General features: G+C 28.6%; 1 protein-coding gene and 1 long non-coding RNA gene across 5 annotated transcripts in view; one reads left to right on the top strand and one right to left on the bottom strand.

Annotated features, from left to right (window-relative positions):
• Positions 1-21,055, bottom strand: part of LOC107162795 (uncharacterized) — a 36,428-nt gene extending 15,373 nt beyond the window's left edge. Inside the window, exons 1-4 of one of the 3 annotated variants that reach the window (XM_089225475.1) lie at positions 20,756-21,055; positions 9,782-10,039; positions 7,985-8,141; positions 5,548-5,800 (exon numbers count right to left, since the gene is read on the bottom strand). In XM_089225475.1, coding sequence (XP_089081601.1) covers positions 5,553-5,800; positions 7,985-8,126 — 390 coding nt within the window. In that variant the 5' untranslated portion in view covers positions 8,127-8,141; positions 9,782-10,039; positions 20,756-21,055 and the 3' untranslated portion in view covers positions 5,548-5,552. Of the gene's footprint in view, positions 1-5,547; positions 5,801-7,984; positions 8,142-8,230; positions 8,376-9,252; positions 9,396-9,781; positions 10,040-20,755 lie in introns of those variants that run through there. The other 2 variants (XM_015509835.2, XM_089225476.1) reach the window with 2 other exon arrangements.
• Positions 8,995-10,784, top strand: LOC149055876 (uncharacterized). Of its 2 annotated transcripts, XR_016191356.1 has the most exons (3): positions 9,019-9,061; positions 9,123-9,443; positions 9,572-10,784. It is a non-coding gene; the product is annotated as an uncharacterized LOC149055876 (long non-coding RNA). The 2 variants fall into 2 exon arrangements; XR_016191355.1 differs by having other exon boundaries at positions 8,995-9,061; positions 9,123-10,784.
• Positions 21,056-24,978: the final 3,923 nt, after the last annotated feature.

The following is a 24,978-nucleotide window of genomic DNA, read 5'->3' as shown; positions in this document are numbered from 1 at the left end:
CAACCCATAGTCAAAATCCTAGGAGTTATTTTTGACGATGAAACCACATGGATTCCTTGTATCTCAAATCTTAAAATCTCAACTATTCCTAATCTAAACTTAATTAACAAAAAATTGCTCATACCTCATGGAGAACCCAGTCTTAGGCTCTCGTGAAAATACATGAAGTATTTATTCTCACTATACTCGATTATGGCACCCCATCTTTTCTTAAAAGCAAAACTAGCCAATTTAACAATATTGAAATTAGTCTAAAACGCTGGGCTCTGACTCTCTATCGACATCTTCCACTTAAGCCCTGCTTAAAACATCCTCTCATTAGTGGGTATTATTCCTTCATTAGTCGACGGTTAGGAAGAACAAACGTCCATACTAGCAGCCATTCTAGTACATTCTATCCAGACTCCTGCAGAACATGACACCTCACCCTAAACAGCTGTAATAAAATATACAGAAAATATGATCTCGAAAATATAATACCAGTTGAAACCTCTCTGTGCCCACCTGGGCTATTCAAAATTAACATCGATTTCGATCTGCATTCTCTTCCTAAGAAATCAACAAGCTCTAACGCATTTAAAAACTTATTTATGGGAAATATCTCCCTCACACAAATCTATACACATAATATACACAGACGCATCCAAGGGAGGTCACATCGGCGTGGCCATCATCCACGAAGATTCGAAATCCAATGGATATACTGTTAGAAAAATTTTCCAGAACCGAAGCTTTAGCTTTTCTTAAAACCATTGAATAAATAGTATCAGAAATCGACCTCATTAACGTCACAATATACAGCGATTTACTATCTACACTCACCAACCTACAAAATCATCACAATCCCTCTGACATCGTCAGGAAAATCCAGAACGCCCATTTCACTGCAAAAATCTTTTAGCAAAAACATATCATGTTCGTGGATTCTTATTAATTGTAACAATGAGGTCATCGAACGTGCTATATAATAAATAAAAAAAAAAACGTGTAATATAATACGTATAATATTATATACTAGTATTCTTTATAATTTATAAGTTATCAATTTAATATCAGTTATATCATATAATATTAGCATACATTGTAAATATAATAATAGTAGTTCATAATTGTAAAAAATATATAAGTAGGTACTGCATTCTATATAATAATATAACTTATAAGTTTTCAATGTTTAAGTTATTTTGTCAGCTTTGTCGATAAGTTATAGTTATAATCTATCTTCATAGATTCGATACTTTTATAGGCACTATGTAATATGTATAACGATTGAAACAAGTGTGATTTTATCATTTCATCACTTATAGTACTTACTCCATACTATTGTATTATTCTAAATATAATTTTAATATTATAAATTTGATAACTTATTATAGTTATAATATTATAAAAATGTAATATATATATATATTTTTTTCTATTAAAATGTATAATGAAACTTATAATACTATATAAAATATAATATATGTAACTGACTTCCACCGTGTAGGAACTTCCATTCCCCAAATATTTTTATTGCTAATATTTTTTTTTTTTGATTTATTAATGAACGTGAAAAAATAACGTGTTGATTGCTTAAAAAAACGTAATTTTAATTACATCTAGTATCTACTATTTTCAAAAAGATAACTTAATGAATGTTTGAAATTTTTTTGTCATTTTAATTTAGGTCAGGTATTTTATTTACCAACTCCTATCTAAAATAATCATAATGCCCATAATATTCAAATCAAGAATACATTTACTATAAAACATATGTTTTAAAAATAGTTTGAAATATTCTATACAGGCTTTATTAATTAAATTATCTATGTTGTGTTTTAAATATTTTAAACAATCCATAGTTAGAAATGTTATGATTATGACTTAGTTATAACATTAGTATATTTATATTTTCTAAAACAATGTTTAACCTTTATAACCAAACATTTGACTAAAAAATTAGCAGATTTTTTTTATTTATTTTTTTTATTTTAGAACCTTTAGCGATAGCTATTATAGTTCAGCAATTAATAATAACATAGGATGCAAAGATTACAATTTAAGATAAGATACAATAGTTGATACATGATAACAAGCAGACTTTTTGATAATACTTTTCATTTATGATAATTTAAGAATAAAAAAAATATATTTAAATCAATAGTTAAATTTTAGAAATTGCATGTATCTATGGTCATTTGTTTTAAAATTACATCAAAAACCAAAATCGATTTTGTCGAAAAATGAGTGTGCGTAAAATTTCCCGTTTTTCCCTCAATTTTTAGATTGTTTTTCTCGATTATTTAGAAAAGTATTAATAATTTTTCACTTTTGACCCCCTCCAAAGATTCACTTTCTGATCGAACGAGGTACTGAAGTCAAAAATCGAAGCACTTTTACTGCCCCAAAACGTGATGACAGACACAAAAGAAAAAACACACATCATGGTAATATCAATATATTCATCGCTCCGCTCAGAATCTAAAAAAATCAATTAGTGAGTGTCATTACTGGATGACTTCTCACACAAAGACAAGTATAGTCTGTTAATATTTAATCAATTGAAATGTGTAGCGATTATTAAAATTAATGATATGTATAACATTATTATATAATATAATTATATCATAATATAACTACATAAGCCTATTATTGTGCCCCCAAGGTATAGATTGCTTATTTTAAATAAAGAAAAAAAAAACAATAGTATTATAGACTTATGCTATTATGGTTTGACAATGTATGTTTTTTCTCAAATCATAGTAAAATTATCATTCTCATTCTTTACATCATTCGTTTATGGTTTTACGAGAACAAACATCACTAAAACAGCTTATAAATATAACAGTTTATTTTGGTTAATATAAAAATAGGCTCAATGATGAAAGTTCTACGATATATGTACCTATTTTATGTTGAATTCATAATAGTGTAACATTGACTGTAAACTTGTAATCGGTTACAGAGAAATTAGCTTGAAAGTTTTTAAGAAATAAATCGTAATATCTATTGATTATTTTTTATTTTCCCTTAGAAACATGAAACGACCAAACGGACTAATAGGTAATATAAGCTAGCATGTCTCTCTCATACTTCCAAACATAAATGTTTTAGGCTGTATTTACCGAAAGTTTTGCAATTGTAATACAATAAGAACAACAATCGTTATATTGTAAGGTTGAATCTGAATATTTTTATTTTTGCTATTTAAGTTCAATTTTTGAATACATTCGTGTGAACATGATTTAACCTAAAACTGATTTGCCATTCTTGGGCTGGTGTGTGTAGTGTGTTCAATACTTTGCAATGTGTTTTCCTTGCATGTTAAATGTGCATAAAATGCCTACCTTTCAACGTGCAAAATTATTATAACCCTCTGGGGAAACTGGTAAGCGATAAAGAAGGGATGAATAGGTGAAAGGGTGAATGACTAATATTTTTTATATATAATAGCAAAGTTTTATACTTTGTACAAATATTTTACTGTATATTTGATTAGCGTTTAAATCAGAAATGGCATGGTTCGCATACGTTGGTAAAATATATTTATTGAATTTATGTTTCCTGCACATAGCATTACAGTAAATCGATGTAGGCTATGTAAATCATATGTTTAATGTTTGATATATATTTAGTGACCTGATGGTATTTAATATTATAGGTAGGTATATAAAATAATTATACAAATTTAATGTCCAAACATGATTTTAAAACAAATATGTTTTGAATGCTAATACTTGAATAATTATATATTTTGTTATACCTACCTGCATTTTTTATATTAATAAAATTATAAAATATAATAAAATCGCACTATTTTTTCACTAGCTTGTATTTTTTGGTAATACATTGGTGTGTATACTTTATAAGTGTAAAATGTAAGTAAAAATGCAAAAAAAATGTCCTACTTATTGAAATAGGTATTTTAGAATAGGTAGTGAAATTGAATAGTGATATTTAAGCAAAATAATGTAAGCCAATTAATATATTTTACAGGTGTGAATCATAAAGTAACATAGCGATTATTAAAACAAATCTTCATTATAGTTTTAAATAAAATAATAAATTAGCTCCACCACTCAAACTAAATTTTTTAATGAGATAACTGTCTCGTCAAAAATTATTATGTAGATACCACCATCAATATAGGTAGGTACCATCATGTGTTGATATTATTTAAGCGAAGCAAAACAAGTGCCCAAGATCGATACCGAACAACTTTATTGTGGTTTGTATTTAAACTGTTTTTGATGATATAATTTAAATTTAAGATATAACTTTAATAATGAAGAATATTGTTGATATGATATGCAAACAAAATAATTTATTTTATTTAAAAATAACATTGAATTTAAATTTTTTGGTTTTCAATTTTTATATAATATTTACATAGCTCTTGCGCTCTATGTACGAATATTAAATTAATTTGATTTGTTCATTCAGTAGAAATAGTTAATTGACCGTGGTCTTATAAAGAATAAATCCAATTTAATTTTTCTTTCAAAATTCGATTAATGTGTATAATCTTAGAAGTGTTAAACCATTAAAAAAACACACACACAATTTATTGAGAATATGTTTTGGAGATATCATAAATAATTAAAATTTTACAGTTGAAGACTAGAGTATTTCAAATATTAGGAGTGGAGGATGGACAGAGTATAATGTAATTTAGTTATTTAAATAACATATTATATGACTTATGGACTTCGTATAAAGAAATGTTATTATAAAATTGATTAAAAATAATCATTTTAATTATACATTTTTTAATAACAGTCAACGAATGAAAGATATACAAATTTAATTTTTTTACTTGACCTTCGAATATTGCTTTTATTAGAATAGTTCATGAACACTTTAATATCATTTTTGATTACCTATTTTTAAGTCTTCTTTTTCTTTAGACTCTTTCAATATCCATTTCCGAAAATTGGACTCACTTAATTAAATAGCCATGCAGTATGTATAATTCTTTATTATTTTATAGGTTTTGATTACTTTATATTCAAACTATATTTTCTACTTATATTATCTTATCTATAGATATTAAAATATAAAAATAAGTCGTTTAATAACTATACACTTATTTTAACATATCCCGATATCCGCATCGACTGCATCCCCTGATATCGTGAAACAATACATATAGACATATAATTATTATTGTATGATACTCTTTTACTCATTTTTCATTCAATTTTCCTACCTATGAACCAAATAATAATAATGGCTGTTCATCTACTATAATACTTTTTGCTAAGAATTATAGAATAGTATGTCATTGAATCGTCTGAATGTCTTCATGTAACTATGTAAACCGATTATTGGGAGCATTCAAAAGTTTATATTTATACAACTATACAAGTACTTTAGCACCTTTATAGTATATAAGTAGGTACTATTAAAATAGTCCTCCTTCCAATATTAATTTTTCATAGACCTGTATGTTGTTTGTCGAATTAAATCGTGAATTCGCATCGATAAGTCAAGTTGTTAAGGACACATGCTTTATTGATAAAATAATATTTAAAATAATAAAATATTAATGTATAATATACTGACCGTCGTTAGCTGTGTCCATCGGGCACGCCTAATATTTCGATGTCCTGTAGCCCTGACATGCGAATGGCTGTCACTAGTTGTGTAGCCCGCTCGCTGTGCTTGACGGATCGCATAACGGGTGGCGTGGTGTCCCTCCAGCCGTGCACTTCCGGATTGTACGGCTCCAGTGAGTTCACGTAGTTCCGCAGCGTAAGTGGCTGCAGTTCCAGCACGTCTGCCGTATTTGAGTGCGTTATCTCCGTGTAGCTCACGGCTGTATAGTTGACACCGGAAACAGACAGACGAATACAAACACGTTGGTGCGTCCAATATAACATCAACTGCAGTACGTATGTACATGATATAGCAGATACACAATAAATGTCATATACATTATAATACGTATAGCGTGCCAAACCAGAGTAATGATAACAATAATAGTATTACCTATAATATATTTGTAATCACTAATCGACAACACGTCGGATATGACGTGAAGGAAAACAATGTAGATATCAGAATAATAGGGTTGTCTATCAGCTAAAATTATATAATAACAGATTGAAAGGAGAAGAGAAGAAGTCACTGTTGACTGTCAGTGCCAGAGAATTGTGTGCTACACACTCGGGGGTGATCATCTACTTTGATAGAAATAAAAAATGAAACATACTATTTTTTATAAAATCTATAACAAAACAAAATCCATACATATTTTATTCTGTTTACACTGCTAAAGTTTATTTTTTAAGCAAATTGAAGTGAATGAGATTTTACTATTACTTTAATTAGGTATAGGTATTACTTGTATTTTATGGAAAATGCATTTGTTTATCTACCTAGTAACCACAGTTACTAAACTTGTTGTTTAAATGACACTGTGACAGGATGAACCTTATTGATAATTTATTATTACGTATAATCACACACATATTTTGTTAATTTAAAAAAATTGATACCGATTCTTATATTCATACATTTTTGCTTCATTCTCATTACCTAGAGTGATATATTATCATTTAAAAGTTGATAATTCTTCATCAAGATTCTACCATTTGTAGAAGATTATTGAGTAATGCAAAATTGTCTCTTGTATTATACTAAAGTCAGAAAATTGTTGATATTTTTTAAATTTCCAAAGTTCAAAAAGTGTTATTATACGAAAGAAATGTACCTATATATAATTGTTCAACCAATATTCTTTCCTTGTTAATATAACATTGTTTTAAACTGTTTGATTTTTTTATGAATACTTCTCAAAATAATGAGGAGTTAGTTTTATTGAAATATGCAGTTTGTGCCACATATTTTACTGCCAATTAATGTTTTTACTTTGTAACCGACTTTATAAAATAACAATATTTTAAATAATTATATTCAGTTATGGTCTTCAAAAAGTATACGTAATGTATAGTATTTATTTATGTATATTGTATCTTACTAGTAAAAAAAAAGGTATATCAAAACATATAAGTATAATTGATTACAGTCATAATGACTGATTTTGACTGTTAAGTTGACATGAACCATTAGTTATGTTTTCAAATGATTGATAAATTTAGAGGTGAATTGAACTATATTCATCTTGATCCTATATTAAAAAACTTATGCGTGCGCGTTGATTTTTATTTTTACGAATAACGGTCATTCAACGTTAAATCGTTACGACTGTTAGATGTGCGTATTGTTGTTGTATGGTATGTCCTCGATTATTTGTTTATCATTATTTATAAGTTTACAACCATTTTATACATAACGGTACAGGAGGTAAACAAGGTCAATGACATTTATACCCTTGTTGGACAAGAAGAAAAATGGTAATGTGTGCATAACCCTAAAAAATACTCGTATATTGATTAAGACGATGTACATTCACGCTCACACACACGCGTGCGCGCGGTTTTGTCGCCTTCATAATTTGGTTCGTGGCAGTTTTATGGTTTCTCCCTGTTTTCCTTTCAATGTAACAGACGAATTCCCAGGTTTTACTCTAAACAACATTGTAATATGTATACAAAATATGCCCATAACCTATGTATGATTTAAACAAAAATTGCGACTAGGATGAAAAAATATGACTATCCGCTTAGAATGTTTGTTACAGTAATTTGTTTCATTTTTTTTTCTGTAGTTATTGATAGTTTGTGTTCGATTCTTATTCAATTATTCAAAAAGGTAGTCGATCACATGTTCGTCGGGTTAAGTTGAATAAATCGTAGAGTGAAAAATTAGTGACCTTCAAAGAGGGGAGACAGCGGGTGACCTTGGGAATGGACACACCACCAATCGATCGTTCAACTCGCCAAACACATGCGAAATATTAAATAACTATGATCGCATGGCATTTACGAATGTGGGTCAAATCTATGTTCGAAATTATGTTTAAAAGTATATATTATTTCATGGTCATTAAGAGTCTTTGACTAATTTCCTTAGAATGTGTTGTTGCGACAGGCCTTACCCAAGTTTTCGGAAAGTTCGCTCTGTTGTTTCCAGCAGCAGAATATTTCTGAAATAATCCATCTGAAGAAACTTTTGCTCGAGTTATTCATCACACGGTACCTGACGGATACCGAACAGTATAGAATATTCGCTTCCGTCATAGTCCATCATCTCGACTGCAAAAACATAATACCATCAGTAATCAGTATATTGATATTATAACTATAGTAACTGAATAAAAGTAAATTTAGTTTAAAATGCATACTGATGACGTAGTTGAAAGACAGACTTCATTTTTAACCTAAAGACCCAAATCTTATTACACATATTTACATCTGTATGCAGGATTGCTCATAGTGTGTTCCAAACTATCACTGACTTTTATAATGTTCATCGTATACATTTATTTACGCATACATTTATATATTATTATATATGTATATATATATATATATATTTGTTCATTAAAATATCTTGATGTAATAATTAGAAAACCTATACTGCATATAGAAACTTTCCTAAGAGCCTTGTAGTTTCATATCCGGCGACCTTGATTGTTTAACTGCATTATGAACACATATACATATATATAACGTATGTATATATTTAACATGGTAAGCTATGGAAAAAGTTTTAAAACTTTTTTGCTAAACATTTAGCCACTCGACGCGTTTGAACTTGAAAGTTATAAATGCATTTATAAAACTGAAATATTAAAAATATGACTTCACGATATAGGTATAGGGGATAAATGGGGATTAATTACTGTCTGAATAATTTTAAAATAATAGTTTTGTCTTTGGAATTGTTTATAATTTACATGGCCGTGACTTGGAATGATCGATAAAAATGATTTGAAGAATACATTCTATAACGTTCACGTTATCTAGGGTGTATGATTTCAGGGGTAGGGAGACACCTACTATTTTTGGCGATTGGTTATTTTTAGGTTGTGTTCCACAATCAAAATAGCTCGATATTCACTATTTGATGACATTTATTTATTTTTAATTTTTATAGAAGTTTGATGGATAATCTTAGAGACTAATAGTACACATCGGTATGAGTATTAAAAAAACTATTTCACTTTGAACAGGTTAGAATTAAATTTTTTTATTTTAGAAATAAATTATGGATAATTTTAAATAAGTTTTTAGATAACGTTATGAGAAATTTGATTTGAATGGTTGCCACGTGAATCTAGAGTCGGCAGCGTGAATTATATTATCTTTGCCAAGAAAAAGAAATAATATTTTTAGACGTGGTTTAAAGTGCGTTTATAATTACGTGTCTCTTAAAATGTCCTCCCAATCGTAAACACTTCGCTATCGATGGTCCCGATGGAAGAACAACCGTCTATGGCTTTTTCCTTTATCATCTTCCATTGTTGGCGATTCGGACGCAATTTCTTAAACGACGGCCAGACATTGAGGTGTTGGAAGAAATGGCCAAAAAAAATGTTGATTAAATTAAAATAGGTAAATAACAAACGTTTATGGTTTAACAGTGCATGACTATTTTAATTAAAACACGTAAATAACGTAACAATAATAATTAATGAAAATAAAAAATAATAACTAACGAATAATGAAACACTATTTTACAGATGCATATGTAACTATTATTATACATGCACGGGTGACGGCGTTGTCGACGATGTCGTGTCGAACTTTTGACTGACCCAACAAAGGGCGAACCGCGAACACCGAGACCTTAAAACGATAGAGCGCTACCTTTAACAACAATAAATAATCGTAAAAAATACTGGCGCGACAGAGAAGAGTGAGAGAGAAAACAAAAAATGATTACTTTTTACCTTTACGTGACGTGTCCTCCTTTCGTTTCGTCTCGGGCCGTCATAATAAATAATATATATTTTAAATTAATTTAATTATATTTAACCAATCAGGCTAAGGTATCTATAAAGTTTAAATCAAAACATTGACATTCGTCACATGCTTATAGTGTAGCGGAATCTCAAATGTCGGAGAATAGAAATTTTGATGTCACTGAACGTTTGTTTCGATTCGACATAATATCCCCTCTCTTCACAGATGTACATGCCAGTTTGTATCTGAAATCAAAGCATTTGTACCTTATAAGTTGTAATAATACAATTTTAACAGTCCATCTATTTTGTGATAATATAGAGTTATCATCTATTTATAATGTATATGTGTTTGTTAAATGTTTTTTTTTATATTAAAAATAATATAAATCATACTTGATCTTATAAACTGAAATTACTCGTAGATATTTATCGAATATTTATAAATATATATTATAAAAATTATAATCTATAATACTTTTACAAATTAAATATAAATATTATTATACGAATGAATACGATAATTTTAGTAAAAGTCGTATTCTATGTTATTAATACCTTGGAGTTTATAAAAATAGATCATATAAATATATATTATTCGATGATGTGTATAAGTTGATCGAATTTTTAATACAGCAAATAAATATATTATTGAATATTATAATTTTAATTATAAAGAAAAACCAGATTTACGTAGGTATCAGTTATAACTCATTAGGAAATAGGTACCTACGTAAAATGATTTGAAAAGACAAAGGTAGTATTGTAGGTATACTATGTGTCTATATAGTGTCAAACGATTAAGTGGATTGTCAGTATGTGCAGTATGTCGTAGGTCTATTTATTTATTTTTAAGTCTATACATTTTCAAATAAACTTTTTGTGGGATATATCCAGCAAATTTAACAGTAAAAACATAAAATTTATAATTTGAACTTATAATTACAAAAGATTAATGTATAAGAAACAAAATAAAATGCATTAAAACATTTATGATAGTAGTTTATTATAATTATATGATGTGTAGCGTACATTATGGATATTGAGTATGATTAAATATGAATAATGGTATAAAAATGTATATAGGTTTGTATAATAAGGACTGTGATCGTATTGGGTATTATGTCATAACGTATCAATGTAAGTAATAAAATGTTTAAATTATATTGAATATAATATAATCGTATATGTATAGTAACATACCAATATGATGTTTTGTATTAATGTATTAAACAATTCATAGATATTATATCATATTCTTATATACCTAACATTTTATGTTAATTATTATGGAACATTATATGTTAATATAATATTACGCCTAAACGCTATAGGTCATAATAACCCTTGACTTCAAAAATCAAATTCTTATCATTCTAATCTTTAGCTGCATTTCTTCAATTATGTTTATTAAACTAAATTATTTGATGGAGATCTTTCCCTATTCATATTTGAAGATTATATTGCATGTTAGCCTTTAGGAGGTGTTGTGAACACACTATTCATAGTCACAAATAAATTTAGTCACAACACAAATTGTTAGAAAAGTAGTTTAACTTTATTGAGTGTGTGATATTATATGGAAAATACTTATAAGTCAATATAATTAATATAAAAGGTTCTGAATATTCTCTGTGATGTTCTGGCAATCATATGCCATGCGGTTCTGACTATAAATCAAGACTGACTCGCCTAGTCACCTGTGTTACAACACAGTGAGTCCTCGTGCATTCCGTTTAAGCTTTAAGTCGGTGGCGGTGTACATTGAACACTACCACTAATAATATACGTCTTACATACAATAAGTAACCAGAGGTCCTTAACATTCATTGCAGAGGGTTACATAATTGTACAAAATAATAAGTAGAGACTTTGAAGAATTTGCAATAAATTTGAGGGGAGCTAAGCCCCTCCAAGCACCCCGCAATACCCGCCTATATCTCTACTTCATCTTGCCATCAACTCCTTGTACGTCCCTGTATTCCTTCTATTCGTGTATACATTATGATTATTCGATTAGACAGTGTTCTCTCTCCATTTTTCCGTTGTGACCTATTCATTTGATTCTGTATAAAACTAGTAGGTATCTCTTAATGTTTCAATTTTCTAAGATATTTAGTTACTATTATAATTGTGATTTCGGGTTCTCCGTGGTTCTTCTCTGTCCATTGCTCGTATATTATATTATTACCGTTTTCTGTTTGAATATATTTAATCTGTTAGCATATGATTTTGAATATTTTGATAACGTCCGTGTTTCTACATTTCATAGTAAACTATATGTCTATATGGGTTTAATAAAGGTATTTTATAACTTCATCTTATTAATAGCTCTTAATATTAGTTTTGAATTTAAAAGTGTAGTTTTATCAAAGTTTATGCTGCACGATTGTCAGTTATGACTGTTTTAATTTTTCCTTACAGATGTTATTTCCACAGTTATTAAAGGAAAATCCCAGGTACATAAGTCTGTCACGGTCCACACATTCAAAGTCATTCTCGCTTTGTCCAGCACTACGAGTTTCTGCTGAGGATAATTTTTATGCATTGGGGCAGGCGCGCACCCAGAATTTTTGCTTGGGGGGGGGCTTAATAATTTTTCTTTTTTCCTTACACAAAAGTAAACAATTAAAACTAATTTTTAAATAACCACTTTTATTTATTATTATCATATATTATATAATATTATTATTTATTTAATATTTATATAATTATAATCTATAACTAATTATTATGACAAATCAATTTAAAATTTAAGTTTCCTGGGTCCATTTCAGAAATAATTTTTAATACTTCGGATTCTATAATTTGTATTTCTCGATGTATGTGAAGATTTGCCAGACTATTTAAACGTGACTGTCCCATTGTGTTTCGGAGATAGGTTTTAATTTGCCGTAGTGTGGAAAACGATCTCTCAGCCGTAGTTGTACTTACTGGTAACGTTGCAAATATTTTCAAAAGTTTAAATACTGATTCAAATATTTTAATATCACATAAATTTAAACCATCGATCGCGTTTAGTGGTAAAGTATATCCACAGTTTTTAAATTTTTCATACCACAATTCGAATTCGGCCTTAGCGACAGAAAAACTAATTTGTTGCATATCTTTTTCGTAAAAGTCAAAAAGATTTTTAAAACTTGAAATTTGTTCATATGTTGGATCACGTCCGGTTGGTAAAAGACATTAATAACTTGTTAGGAGATTTTTATGTTTTAAAAATCGATCAGAAAGACTATTAAGAAATGAATCGACCCATAGAATAAAAATTGAACGTCTATAGGTAGTATTCTTCAATATTTTCAGATGGTGTATTACATCGCTTAGTTTGGTGTTTTGTTAGTCTAGGTATAGACATACCCAAGTCTAAATTAGAGGCAACTTCTTGTGCTTCTAAAAATAATTGTTTAAATTCACTGTCGGCATTACTTCTAAGTCGTCGGAGAATAGACACTACACTTTCTACTTGGTTAACTGCAGTTGATAGATCTATATCTGTCCTTTGAAGTATTTTACTTATTGGTAAATATATCCCCAATGATTGGGGTTTCTTCTCGATAATTTTCAATCACATCGGTTTTAAGTTCTTCTCTTTTTTTCAATACTCTATTAGGCCATGGGTGGCCACAACGAGGCTCGTGAGCCGCATACGGTTAACCCGAGTGAGTCTCTTGTGGCTCTTGACACCAAGCTTAGAGTAAAATTAATTCATATAATAATATAAAAAACACTTCTCAAAAGTAAAATCCCATTTCTTAATGTGTTCCTACCTGAACAATAATGCTCTGTGTAGTGTAAAAAATGAATGTTCCTTTATTTCTTAAAAATTAAAAATGTGTTTACATTTTATAAACATACCTATCTATCTTAACAATGTGACTCGAAATAGCTTCATACATTTGCAGCTCCTAAAATTAAGGTTAGTTGCCATCCCTGATCTAGGCTCTAGCATGGCAGATATGTTAATATGTTTAAGTATATTGTTAGGTATGCCCTATGATCGTATATTATTATGTAAAAACAAAAAAGTGCTTTGCATCAATTATCGTGTCTATGCTCTTAAAATATTATACTATACTAATTGTCTATTTTCATTTATTCACTACCATTTTATCGCACTAGATTTGGATGAATAATAGTTTTAATTACAATTATAACATTTATAAGTATTTACTTTAATCCTTTATAATTATTAAAATTTCCATCTTAAAATTACTTAATACCACCATAAAACATTGTGAATACTTATATAATATTATAAATAAAACAAATTTGAAATTATAATAGTTATCGGAAAATACTTGCTTGTTTGTCTCAATCCCCAACATCGGCAATATAATACATGAGCCAACTAAGTAAATTGTAAGCACCTTGGAATATTATTATCAACTGTCTGATAAATATTTTTTATATTTGAATAATTTAAATTAATATAATTAATTGATGGACCTTACATCATTAATTTAATTTCATATTTTCGTGTCAATTATTATTCATATGAGTCCAGTATTTTATAAATAATCATTCTTGGGAAATTATCATAATAGTAATATGTATGTTTATGATAATTTTTGGTGATAAACATGACATGTATTAATGTTAATTTTATATTCATCGATAATAGTGTCCGTTCTCAGTCATCAGTTATTTTATGTAATTTAAATATAGATGTTTAATTTTATACTAAATATTAACGTTGATAATTGGCTAAGAACATAGTATAAAATCATCATTGCATTCTTTTCATATGAATAGTAAAATTTTAAAGAAATTTTAGTACTTAAAACATGTATAAAATATTAATACTCATAATAAAAAAAACATAAGAGCAAAATTACAAACGTGAATATATACCAAGTCTCTATGATGTTTTATTAAAACAAAACGTGAACCTTACTTTTAGAGTGAAGTGGATTCGTGTAAAGATTTTAATGTTTAGTTTTGTATGAAACAAAAAAATAAAAATATTTTAACTAAAACAACACGACGTATAAATTCGCAATGATATTTTACTGTAAATATATATTTAGAAGAAATGTGTGTCTTATATTATATGCCATACTATTATAATACCTATGTTACCCTTCAATAACCTCTTGTCATAACCTTGTATGATATCGATATTTATAATATTCTAGTTACATATTAAAATAATCTATAGGTAAATAGCTATTATATTTATATTTTATTCTACAATCGCTGTTAGATGATATTATTTAAAAAAATTCTTTAAAATTAATTTGTTCTATCCTATCGAAGTCTTAGATATAAATTATTCAACCTAAGTTTTATATATTAACGGATGAACTTTTTTTTCACAATAAAATGTACATAGCCTATGGGCTGTCTATATCTAACGATTTATGCAGAAAATATAATTTGACTATTTTAACATTATATAAACTAATATAGTTATAGCTGCTATAATATATACTTAAATAAATTATTGAAAATTAACTTACTTGATTATTATTGAAATACACAAGTTGGTTTTTATATTTTACATAAATATATTATAATACATATGATATTTAAAATTTCCATAAATATATACTTAAAAAGTATAATGAAATAATCTTGAAGAATAAATTATTATGTGAGAGTTGGCCAGGGGAGTATTTAATAAATGGGGGTGGTGAGGTAACAATATGAACTTATAAGTCAATACTGACGTATTGTAAAACAGTGTGAATAGGTTAGTAATTTAAATAGCTTAAAATTAGTCTAAATATTTTGAAAATATTATTAATTTTCTAAATAAAGATAGGTCCAAATTTAGAGGAGGGGTGCAACTTTATCTGAGATGTCAATTTGTGTAGTCAATTCAGAGCGTAATAAATATATACTGACATTTGACATATTGTCATGGTATTTTAATTGTATTAAAAAAGGTATGTATTATGTATACCTATGTTATTTTAGCATCTATAGTCACAATTAACGAAAGCTACAAAAATTGAATTCTGTTATAATATGATAAATTAGTAAAAAATAAATAATATAACACGGCCTTCCGATTCCTTACTCTTCAAAAATCAAATACCATGGCCTTACTCTTGATCAAAGACTAACGTGGACTAATCATATCAGAACGCTTGCTTAGGCCTTTACTATATGTAATAACTAATAATAAATACTCCTCCACTAAAACTAAGCTTCTTATATACAAAACGCTATTAAAACCACTTTGTACCTACGGCCTTCAATTTTGGGGCAATGCGAAAAAAACAAATATCTCAAAAATCCAAACCTTTCAAAATATTGCACTTAGACAACACTTTAGAAAACTGATGAATGCTCCACCCTACGTGTCAAATCATGTACTAAACGTCTACACACCGACTTAGAACTCAAAACAATAAATTACGAAACAAAAATCTTTTATAAAATATTCCATTGCCACCTAAATAATCACCCAAATCAACTTATAAAAAACTTGGCCACTCCCACAATACCTGGGAATCCTCAATCCTCCAAGACGTTTGAAGCGCAAGTGCCAAGTGTTATTGTGATCTTTTAAATTAAATTAAATTAAATTAATTAAATTAATTTAATTATTATCAAGCTAGCAGAAAGTGTCATCAATGGATGGCTCCTTTCATCAGAATCTCATGACCTGTCAACTTTTATCTAATATTCTTATTGTGCCAAGTATAATTAATGATTAGATCAGATTGTTTATTTCTTGTAAAAATAAAAAAAAAAATAATAATAATATAACACAACATACTCTACTCAGTTATTAAAATTGGTCAATGTGCTAAGAAATTGTGCAGTTTATCCATATATTATGACTTTGGTTGGTTAATGAGGTGGTCTAAAAAAAAAGACCAAAAAAAATTATGCAATACCCATAGGCCATAGTCATACATATATGTTTTTACGAAAAATAGAAAACTATAATATTTATGCATAATTTTAGAATTTCTTGCAATTTGATTAATTTGATAATTTCTAATGAATGAAAATATTATTCAATTATCATTATCTAATAATATTTACACAATCGGGCATACGTGGCTTACACACAGCTTTCTCATGAGACACGACGATCCTGCCCAATGTACAACCTGCGGAGAAGCTCTAACTATCAAACACGTCCTTCTACACTGCCGACATTTTACAGATACCAGAACCTCCTTAAACATTCCAGAACACCTCTACGAAGCACTCGGACCGGACTATGAAAATTCTATTAATATTCTAACTTTCCTAAAAATAACCAAACTTTATAACCTCATATAATTTCATATGTTTTCCTAGATATTCCCCTACTTTAATTACACATACCTACCAAGAATAATTTTATTGTAATATTGTAAAATGTATTGTAAATTGTACCTGTATATATAAGTAATATTTTAAAATATGTAAGCTAATAACTTTAGTTGTTGAGGCTTTAAAGTAATAAAAAAAAAAAAAAAATATTTACACATTTTAAGTACACACAATCATTTTATGAATTTATCGTTTTTATTTTTATTGTAGTTTAACATCGTGAAAAAATATATTATCCGTGATAACATGTCTGTGGGTCATACATAGGTGCGGTATAATATGTAGGTATACCACGCATTACATATATATACGTATATACATTATACATATAATAGTGTAGTAAATCGTTCCTGTAGTCAATAAATAACTAATAAATAATGATATATACATTTGGACACTGGATTATTGACTTTCCAGTAGGTATATTATATATTTGCTATATTTTAGCAAATACAAAATCAGACATTTACGACACGCGATAAAGGTAATAAATGAACTTTATCAATTTATATTGTAAAATTTGTTATTTTTTCCATTGTTCTATATGATGGGTTACACAAAACGCGTGCCTACAAGAATTATAAATAAAATTTCAATCGAAATTCGGAGAAATCGTTTTGCTGTATACCTAGTTGTAAACCTCGTCGTTGAGTTGGTCACTGTAATGGATATTTAAATATTTTGAATTTAATGACAAATCGTAGCATATGAAAATTGATTCTGAGCGGGGACAGGTTGAAATCTAAATTTTTAAGTATATTTTATACATTTATAATGCTATGAGCGATTATTATTGGCAAAATGGTAGGTTGTACTAACTTTCAAAAACTAATCGCACGGACCTACAGTAATAATTATAGGTACTATTATTTCATATTATAATTATTAATTAATGATATGTAATATTATAGTAACTGTTATTAACTTACAATGTATTTTAGACCAAGTAGACAAGTGTGAATAGTTTTTGCCTTTGTTTTTAATTAAAAAGTTTAAAATTAATTCAGCTATTTTGAAAATTATATTGTGTAAAGTATTTATGTAAATAATAATATGAAAAGTGGTGAAGGACTTCAAATACCTATGAATAATATTTTTTAAATTACGACAAAATATTTAAATTAGACCGGTGAAGCCCAAAAGCACATGATGCCTTTGAAAATAAATTTTGAGGATTTGAGATTTTTAGATTTCTGTAAGAGCAATTTATGAAAATCCACGAATTAAATCTTCGAGTATGCGCTATAAAAAAAGAAATTGTGTGTAATTTTTCTATAAATTTTAATTTCGCGATTTTAAACAACAAAAAAATGAGGCAAACTTTATAAGCTATTTAGACGTAAATAATAACATCGCTCAACGTCTCAACTATAATTATTACGGTGTCTATTTATAATAAAGTACTCAATAAAGGTAATACTACCTAAAATGTACAAATATTAAATAAGACCTAGGTATATAATGAATTTTATCGTTTGTAAAATACTATGAATTGTTGAAATAATATGAAATCGAAAAATTAATTATTACGTCATTTTGTACTTATCATCATACAAATCACTAATCACTATACTTAGCCTTAGCAGTAGCTGCTGGTTACATAATAACATAAACGTCGAAAACGTTTGATTGTATTATATAGGAATCGATCGACTCAAATATTTAAATTACCCCGATGACGAGTATATGATAATGATATACATCATATACACAACTATAATATACAATACACCTATTATACCGCTTATACTACTTTTGGGTGACATCGTGTGCAGAGCTGTTTTATTGTATTAATAAAATAATAACCACGTGTCCACGTAGGTACCTGTGTAATACGCATGATATATAGATACTACGGACAATATGGCGCGCGTGTACCTAAATATTATATTATTATTTTGTGCGATCGACTGGCATGTTGTGCGGAGCGCGGCGTTGGCTTGTTTTTTTATATTTAAATTGTGGATTCCTATTAAAATAAAAGTCACGCGACCCAGTGTGGGGGGGGGGGGGGTGCTCGCGCTCCAGCTAATAAAGCCAATGGGTCATGGTTAATATTTGAGAGCTATTCACAGGGTGTCGCCCGAGACGTTTCGGCGCGAGTGCGTGCGTGCGAATTTGCAGTTTGGTGCGGAAAAAATAACAAAAATCGTAGCGGTTTAGGTATATACCTAATGGTATATATATAAAGTGATACCTATATGAATATAGGGACCGGATTTGTACGCCCTAAAAACTGTAGCTGATTGTGCGTTTATTTATTCGTTATATTATTATTATTATAAGCATGTAAAATATTTACTGTATAAAACCTGCGATCTTATATTATTTCTTTAGATGTACCTGATGGCTATCTGGTATAACGCGTGCTTCTGATGTTACGAAAATACAAATAAATTAAATTTTATTCGGATAGTTACATTTTGAACGGCAATAACTATAAATATAATATTTAAAAGTAGGACTCTTTAGGCATCGAATATATCGATGCACCGAATCAAAAGTTTAGCTTTTAAAATATATATTTTTTACTTTCCCTCTAAAACCGCAGGTACGCGTTGACGGCCGCTGGATAAATATTATATTATAGACACTGCAGGAGCAGCTGAGCAGCTGTGTACAGTATTATAAGGTGACATAAACATATATGTATATAATATATTACACGATGTCGGTATGCTGCCTAAACCTTTTTTAAAAGCAGCGTGTAGTGTACGATTTACAAAATCCACGTGTCAAGCCAAAATAATTCGTATACAACAGATCCTATAATATATGCAGTGTGTTAAATACGCGGTGCTATTTTGTGAACTCGCACAATTATTTCCGAATGTAGTGTATATCATACATTACATGTTTGTGCGTGTGTGCACGTGCGTGTATTTACGATTTGTGTATAAGTACACGCGCGTAGTCGTTCGTTTCGTACACGCTCGATTCGTTTAAGCATTTAATGTAGTTTGTACTGCAGAATTTATCGAGCTTTCGGTATTAACATATATCATGACATGAGTAGTATAGGCACTCGACGGTCGAAATAAATAAGGTGGAGTGTAGGATATACATATATATTTTATTATATAATATATGTAGGTAGGTATGGCAAGTGTTCCCGCAGTATTATACATATATATGTAATGTATATATAGGTATCAATAACATATTATATACATTTTCTATATGATTGTTATTTAATCATAATATATATTATGATATATATATATATCAATGGATTACCTATGTAGGTTGGTAGGTAAGACATGTTCAATATTTATATTGTTGTACCTATAATTGAATAGATCGATATATTATTATCTTATTTAAAATGAACGGTTAAATTATGATGGTTTTGACCACGAACAAAGAAAGCCCTAGAGTCGAAGTTTATTTCAAAATGATAAATTATAGGTTTAATATATACTCTACGTTAAAAACTTTGAAATTCAATAAAAAAAAATTAAAATTGCCGAGGGTGCAAATTAGTGGCTAGGATATCATATTATTATATTACATAAATCACCAGACATTATGGAATAAACTTCGATTTGCCGATTCCTGCAGCAGAGGAAGGAACGCCCTAATATGGGCACGTTTTGTAGTCAACAACAATACACAGTCACTATGCCACTAAAGCGTGTAGGTACTTATATTATTATATATGCTTTAAAATAATAAACTACGTACATATCCATGGCGACCGACTTGCAGGTTAGGTGTTCTCGGGCACGCTTTCGATGTACAATTTTAACTTTCTTGCACAACGATTGCAGTGATGATTATGCATAAAAAAAAAACAACACTTCAGTCATAAAATTATTATACGACCACACCGCAGTGTCGTATACGCGACCGGTACACCACTTCCGTAGATTGTCGATCAGTTTTCCCGTGCGTTATCACAAATGTCTTAAAACTGTGGCCCGTGGTATACTGAATTTCGATTTTAATTCGAAGTGGACCAGGCGATACTATATTGAATTTAAATTAGGTAGGTACCTATCGTAACAACGTTTTTTATAACACAATGTTAATGGTATAATAAGTAGGTAGGCACTGTTTTATATTATAAAATATACAGAGTGTATCAAGTATATTCACGTTAGATTACTTGGTCACTGTTAAGACTGAATTTTTATTTATTAGGTTAGGATTATTATTAAGTTAAACCGTTTTACTTATTTTATAGACTTACGATAAAATACTTTATCATAATATAAATTATTACGATTACAATAGTGTATATAATATAGTTGTAAGGTTGTAACTATAAAGTATACCATAATTAAATATAATGCAGACCTATTTTAAGTATTAGTTTTTGCTGATGAAAACTAACAAAACATTCGATGCGCATTCCATATGTCACACATTTTATACACTTTGTTTGTCCAACTGAATTATCTACAGCCTACTTTGGTACATCTTTTTTCATGCATGAAAAAATCGATACCGAGTGAATAAATCGCTAAATAGTAAAAAGTCATGTATCTAACGGCAATGCGTCTTCATTATAAATTGCAATCGTGACAAATTATGTAAATGTGTAATATAATATTACGATATATAGGGTCCGTCAGAACAAACGCACGTTTTTCAAAATGATGCTATATGCTCAAAGTAATTTCAGTTAAAAATGTTTTAGTGTATCAAAATATGCATACGCATAATGCATATTATGCAGTTTTTTTATATGTAACAAAATTTAGGTTTGGAAAATAATGTCAGGCATATGGCGCCCTTGAGCCACAAAGTAGAGATGCGGGCACTCACGAAACGATCCTATATCGTGTATGTCAGCATCTATCGCGATTCGTGGTTTGTATTGGTAGACTTTTAATTTTATGTTGACCCCACCAAAAAAATTGCATGCAAGTCAGGAGAGCAAGGGGGCCACGGGATGTCCCCAAAACGCGAAATGAGCCATATGCTGTATGACATTATTTTCAAAACCTAAATTTTGTTACATATAAAAAAAACTGCATATGCGTATGCATTTTTAGATATAATAAGACATTTTTTACTGAAATTACTATCATTTTTAAAAACATGTGTTTGTTCTAACGGACCCTGCAGTATTAGGTATAAACAAAAAAATATTATACGATATGAAATATAAATTAATTGTATTTGAAATTCTTTTAAAAAATTGTTCTACACGCACGACGCGTGAACGCATAATATAAATAAAATTATTGTCGTTTATTATACATTTATTTTATTTCATAATGTCACGTCAACAGTCTACTTATATAGCTATATTATAGAATAATACATTGTCGTGGTCAAACAGTTTATATGCCATATGCGGTACAGTCATATACAACTCATACACAGCCGAAATACGTAGTTCTGACGTCAGAAGTTAATATACGAAATTATAATAATTACTTGTACATTTATTTTTATGCGAAATACTGAATATCTACACGTACTAATATTACATAATATTAGCGTTTATGAAATATGCATACTTGACTAAACCGATCAACAACCACCACAACGCATTTTTATATCTTTTAATCACATCTTATAAAGTATAGCTTATTGTTTTTCATTTAATGAAATTAACGCCTGCCATCTCTCTGTCTCTCTCTTTATATAATACGAGTATATATTATGGTGCCATGGTGGCCATCACGGGATAAGCAATATAATCCAAACGAGCACTTACAATTATTTGATTATTTTGAGAAATTCAGACTATATCGATGTGCAAAAGAGGTCATAAGTGTATATGAAAAAAATCAGGTGAGTTCAAATCCCTAAATTTAAAGATTACGCATAGTTACGCATATTCATAGGTTTTGGGCGAACAAAGGTTGGACTACCTACTGCAGACGAATGAATTATAACGCGATCTCTAGAGCAGCGGTCTTAGGACGGCTCAATAAGAGGACGTCGACATCTAATAAATTTTTAGGTTGGCCGGCAGTTCTGATGATGTACCCGAGAAGACTTTCAGAAAAACAAATTAGAGATTAAATAGGATGTGGGGCACCAACACAGCCGGTTCTTTTTAGTTTTTTGATAGAATTAGTCATGAAACTTTGATACATATTTGAAGAACTCATTTAAAAGGTAAAGCTTCAAAAACTAATTACTTTAGATAATGTACAATTATTCACATACAGAATATCACAAGCGAAAAAATAATGAAATTAATCTATTGGAGTATCTATTCAATAATTAGAGTAGGGATCCCAGATTTATATTTTAAAAATACGGGACAATTTTTTAAAATCATATCTATATACTTCAATACTTGTAATTTGCATTTGCATTAGTGTTAATTTGAGGATGGGTAGAGGGGACTTATGTTAGCAATTAACATATTTTACATATTAAATTTAAGCCATTAGACCAAGAAGTAACATTTAATTTTACTCAGTAATATACTATAAAATATAAAGTTAAACACAATATTAAACAGTAGAAACAAATATAAATTATAATTAAAATTAAAAACAAATGTTATGGTGACATTCCTATAATACAATTTTAACTAAAAATTGAACTTAAACAAAAATTATTATTATTATTACTATTATTATTAATGTATAACAAAATATATCAAGGTGACTTTCTTATGATAAATTTATAATAAAAAATAAATAAAAATAAAATAAAAATTTTAATAATGTAGGAACATTTAATTTTACTTATTTGTATACATTATTAATTTATAACATAATATATTAGGTGATTTTCTTCTGATAAAATTAAAATTAAAAAAATATACCAATACCAACAAAAAAATCATGAGATAATTTTAATTTTTTTTCAGATTTTTTTTATAATCAAATATTTATTTATCATCTATTATTAGATAATATAGTTTATCAATAATTTAAAATTTAAAAACCCAAATTATATAAAAAATGTCATTTTAAAAATAAGGTGCATACGAGACGGATTATCCAAAATACGGGACAAAAGTGTTATTTTTAAACTTTAATCGGGACACCGGGACACTTCCTTCAAATACGGGACAATCCCGTAAAATACGGGACGTATGGGATCCCTAAATATTAGAATCTTGGGTGAAAAGTTTGGTGGTACTTATGATTATCGTGTTTTACTCGTTTTAATATCATCTGCTAGAGCGGAAATAACATAAATTAAAAGTTAAATCTAAGAATCTAACAACGTATAAATATAGTTAGTGTGTATTTAATCAATAGTATAAATAATAAACAAGAAGGATGCACGTATATTTGCGCAAAATAATAACGAAAAGACACATTAAAAATAAATTTATTACTATAAACAATTTATAAAAAACAATATAACATCAGAGACATCATCTTATTGGGATCTTATATTATTCTAAATATTAAAGTCTTTATAAATGGTATGATAACTTTCATTATTTAAAAAAAAAAATATTAAAGAACTGAAGCTTTTTCAATACCTACCGATACCGAACTATACTTAATGTTTGAAAAAACATCGAGGAGATTAGTAAAATATTGTGACAAAAACAATAATTTATGTATTTATATAATTATGTATATAGTATATTATGCCCTATATAAGTTATATTTTTTGTAGGAGTATATTATCTCAGTTTTCATGTAGGCGCTTCAGTTCACGAACAAATCAGCGTCAGTGTACCTAACATTGTGACATAATACGACCTAAATGGGCAACTGCAAGTCGCGGTTTGGATTTAGCACTTGGTATATTTCTTTATATGGTTTAAACTACCTACTTAGTACTTACTCAGCAGATACTCTACACTTTTTTCATACCCGTAAAAACAATCGCTGAGAATCTGAGGTTTTCTTGAAAATTTTAAATTATACCGTAAAGCATATTAATATTATGTTGGTGACATTGATAAATGATAACTTATCACAGTAGATACCCCGGTCTTTGATAATAATAAATAATATACATTTTATATA

Source organism: Diuraphis noxia, unplaced genomic scaffold (assembly GCF_037042655.1).
Source record: "Diuraphis noxia isolate RWA-SAM2 unplaced genomic scaffold, SU_Dnox_SAM2 contig0004, whole genome shotgun sequence".
In the NCBI taxonomy this organism is placed as follows: Eukaryota; Metazoa; Arthropoda; class Insecta; order Hemiptera; family Aphididae; genus Diuraphis; species Diuraphis noxia.
Note: the sequence above shows the minus strand (reverse complement) of the source record. Positions and strands in the feature narration are given on the sequence as shown.